Source organism: Notothenia coriiceps, unplaced genomic scaffold, assembly GCF_000735185.1.
Source record: "Notothenia coriiceps isolate Sejong01 unplaced genomic scaffold, NC01 NC01_scaffold00006824, whole genome shotgun sequence".
Lineage (NCBI taxonomy): Eukaryota > Metazoa > Chordata > Actinopteri > Perciformes > Nototheniidae > Notothenia > Notothenia coriiceps.
Window position 1 is genome coordinate 13127 of NW_011339525.1, and position 4306 is coordinate 17432.

The 4306-nt window shown below is 39.5% G+C and overlaps 1 protein-coding gene and 1 long non-coding RNA gene across 2 annotated transcripts in view; both read left to right on the plus strand.

Moving 5' to 3' along the window:
• Positions 1–361: 361 nt before the first annotated feature.
• Positions 362–3754, plus strand: LOC104943795 (uncharacterized). Its single transcript, XR_798158.1, has 3 exons — positions 362–658; positions 2144–2309; positions 3640–3754. It is a non-coding gene; the product is annotated as an uncharacterized lncRNA (long non-coding RNA).
• Positions 3755–4164: 410 nt separating this feature from the next.
• Positions 4165–4306, plus strand: part of LOC104943796 (phosphoinositide 3-kinase regulatory subunit 5-like) — a gene marked incomplete at its 3' end in the record, with an annotated part of 9895 nt that continues 9753 nt past the window's right edge. Inside the window, exon 1 of the mRNA XM_010769261.1 lies at positions 4165–4204. Coding sequence (XP_010767563.1) covers positions 4165–4204 — 40 coding nt within the window. The remainder of the gene's footprint in view (positions 4205–4306) is intronic.

The following is a 4306-nucleotide window of genomic DNA, read 5'->3' on the forward strand; positions in this document are numbered from 1 at the left end:
CTGAGTATTTCTACTTTTACTCAAGTACAAAGAGTACTTCTACTTTTACTCAAGTACAAGATCTGAGTAGGCTACTTCTACTTTTACTCAAGTACAAAGAGTACTTCTACTTTTACTCAAGTACAAGATCTGAGTACTTCTACTTTTACTCAAGTACAAGACCTGAGTACTTTTACTTTTACTCAAGTACAAAGACTACTTCTACTTTTACTCAAGTACAAGATCTGAGTACTTCTACTTTTACTCAAGTACAAGAGAGTACTTCTACTTTTACTCAAGTACAAGATCTGAGTACTTCTACTTTTACTCAAGTACAAGATCTGAGTACTTCTACTTTCACTGAAGTATAAGATCTGAGTACTTCTCCCACCTCTGATTAGAACCGGACAGAGCAGATTGCACTGAACAAGCTCTTGTGAAATGATTGATATCGTGTCACGTAAACTCCTCCTACGACATTATATGATGTGATGTAAACCTCCTCGGCCTAAAGACTCCTTCAGTTCCTGTTTTGCAGCAAAGACTCTCGAACTGTGGAGTCGGAGGGTCTATTTCTGAAGAGCTCAAACCCAGGAGGATGTGGCCTCTGAATGGTTTCCCTCTGCTCTGCTGTGCTTGATCTGGGATGATACAGGACACTGATGACTGCAGCAGATTGGTGAGACTCATGTCTATTGGTCTTCATGTTTAACCTCTTCATATGCCTTAACATGCTTACAGCGCATTACATGTTTTAGTGTCAGTCGTGCAGAGAAGCCAACACAGTTATTCATGCAGTCTCTCACTAGTAGGAACAAGCTTCTGTTGCATAACTTCCATTATTTGTAATTGCAATGTGTCATTCAAGCTCTGCAGATTTCCTGTTCCCCTTCTTTTAAAAGCAGCTGAAGACTGTTATCAGGGCATTCAGAATTACAAAACATAACGTTTGTGTGGCAAAGTATTTAACAGATAATTGAGTCTCGTTGGTATATCTTTTTCCTTATTGAAAGATAAGATAATGCAATAATTTTGTAAAGAGTAAAGGGCAGCTGTACACCAGAAGTATCTCCATTATTCCCCCACTTTGTGCAATCAAAGCAACACATGCATTTAATGATCTTTATTTTAAAAGACCCATCCAATAGAGAGCAATGATTTTGCATTGTGGCAGCAACAGTGCATTGTAGGGCTAGACAAAATAGCCTGACAACAAACAATGGAGTAACACCTGCTTCCTCAGTAGACAATTAATCCATTTGTCCTGCCTGCAGAAGCTGAATATGACAGGTAGTCAGAGCTGCTGCACATTATGAGCTGTGTTCATGGTTCAGTGTGCTGTATGTGCATGTAGTCTTTTCATTCTTTGCAGGAGCTTAAAATAGTTGTACTGTTATATTACTGTTGCTTCTTTTAGAATAATCCCTGCTAGTGCATGTGTGTGTAGCTAGGCTACTAAAGTGATTAACAACAAGGGTATTTAGTCAGCTGGAACTTTTGAATACTACATTGTTGGCAATTCGGGGTGTGTGAATACTGAAATGGTTTGCTAGCTAAGTAGTTTAAACAGAAATTGCTAGCTAAAAGTAATGGACAAACATTTCAAACTGTTAGCTAAAAGAAATGGATAACACATTTCAAGTAATAAACTCAAATTACTGAAGAGCTAGCTTAAAGTCATAGATAAAGCAGATTTAATTGTATGCTAAATGTAATGCACCAACAGTTCAACTTGTTAGCTAAAAGTGATGAATGCACAGTTGGTAAAGCTAGCTTAAAGTAATGGATACAACAGTTAAAACAAGTTAGCTAAAAGTGTTGTAAATAATCATTTGAAAGTGTTAGCTCAAAGCTGTGGATATTCTGTTCATCACTGTTCAATGGTTTCAACAGATGATATAGCTATAAAGAATAATGAATGAGTTGAAATGGCTAGATACATTAACGGATGAACAGTTGAACAGTTAGATTGAAACAAATCATTTAATTCTTATCTTCTATCCATTCATTGTATTAACACATTTACAGTAAAAGCTGACGGTCAGTGTTAATGAAGAGTAGGATAACTATAGCTGTGAACACACTCTACTGTGTAGAGGCTTTATTTTGAGGTGCAGCTTCTCTCATTGTCCTTTCTTAACGGCTCATTCATATTTCCCTGTAGGCCTTTTCCTGTTTTGACGAGCCCAGGTGACCCCAGCTCTCCAGTTCTGTCACTGAACACATTATTCAACGACACATCCAACACAGCTGGGCACAATCGCTGCTTCCTAATGCACATCGACATCCTGGAAGCCACATAGGAGGAAACGCTTCTTTCTTATCAAGAGGTAAATCTCATTGCAGTCTTATTGAAACCTTTCTTTGCAAATTGGTGGAGAAATATTATTAAAGGGGACCTATAATGCACTTGTTGATGTCTTTTATATATTATGTGTATACCGCATACATAGTGTCCCCGGTGTCAGGAGACTCAACAAGTGTCAGAAAACAAAAGTTCCCTCTCTCTTTTCCTCCGTACCCAAATCTCTAAAAACGGGGGAACAACGGAGCTGATCCAGATTTGCCGATTTGACGTAATATCTGAAATGTAGGCGGGCTTTAGACCCACGGCCCTATCAGAAACAATGCCCGATGTGTGTTGGACGTAATATGGTCTTTGTTTACATTAGCAAGCATCGCTAACACTCAGAGCTAACCTGTACTGGAGAGAGCATGTGGAAAAAAGCTGGAAATAAAAAGGAACTCACCTTGTGGTAAACCTGAGAGAGAAAAAGAGTTTGAGCTCCATACTGTTTCAGAAATAATCCTTGAAGTGGTTTGGAACATGATATGGCAGCATTTAGCTGTATCTCGTATAATTCTGAGCGGGCACAAGCTCCACCTCCTCTTTATTCAAGCTAAGGACCCCAAACCTGCAGTTCTCTAACAGCTGAAACAGAGGGATGTGAGGGATGTCTAAAATGCATGATCTGTATTTTGAGCAAAACACTTCATAGACATGTTTTTCATATATTTGTATCTGAGACCCATAATACATGCCCACAAATAGCGTGATGGAGCCCTTTAAATCTCCCCCGTGAAACACAACATGTTCTCTTTCATCGTGTGGTCTGTGTGGTACTCGCCTCTCATCAGATGCAGCCTAACCACAGGTGTCATGTGATCTGTAGAAAGCAAAGTGTTTTGTCCTTAACTCTAGATGGGGTTTTGTTGCTGTAACTTAGCTAAATGCCTGTTGTTAAAACCCCAAAATGGGAAGTCACGCTTGTGCAAGACTAATTTCCATCTCTGCTCTGAGTCAGCAGCTGCGGGAGGTTTTTAAGAATGAAGTAGAGAAGTAGGAGTTGTGACTGATGTTTTTGACCAGCTCATCTCCGGTTTGCTGCCACAGTCTGTGACTCACTCACAGCTTGGGGTAGGAAGTGGCACCGTGTCTCTGCCCTCACATATCTATTTTCTGTGAGTGCGACTGAGCCGTTAGCTCTACACTGTGTTTGATTGTCTCCTGAGAGGAACAATAATGATCATAAAGTGCTGGAAACGGCCATAACAGGAAGCTTTTTTAGGTTTTCCGGAACACAATCAAAGGCTGTAATTCTTGTTTTTTTTCTTTTGGGACTTCCTGTTGGTTTTTATCTCCTGTGGATGTTCACACAGCAGAAGAAGATGATGATGAAGATGGAGTCGAGCTCGTGCACGGAGGATCGGATCCAGCATGTCCTCGAGCGCTGCCTCTGTGGTCTGGGCATCGACACTCCGGATAAACAACTCTGGAACGGTAAGACTCTGCTTTTAATGGTAACATAACAAACACAATACATAATGTACCACAGGAGAAAAATACATGTGGTAAAAAGTACAAATGATAAGTTGAACCAATGTTGTTGAGAAAAGTTAGCACACAGTATTTTTTGCAATTCACAATCAAAACAGATTTCCGAAAAATTAAGAATCAAGATGAGCGTTAGCTAAGGAAATGAATAACCTGATACTTTGTGAAGTCTAATCATTCTTTCTTCAAAGAGTTTCTTGAACTTAACCACATTTAAATAAATAACCTGAAGTCATTTTCTTTCTCAGTTTGATTCAAATCAATGAAGTTTAGTTTAGTTTATGGTTTCGTGGACAGTCCCCTTTAATTAGCTCTAACACAAAAGAGTAAATGGGGCAGCCTTAGTCAACATGGTTCATTTCCAGCTATTCCAGGATAAAGGAGAACAGTGTAATGTCCACAGGACAGACAAGCACGGAGAGGCAAGGCGTGCTTCTTGATGTTACGAATGAAATATCCTTCTATGATTGTCCTCAGGTATTTCTCCAACAA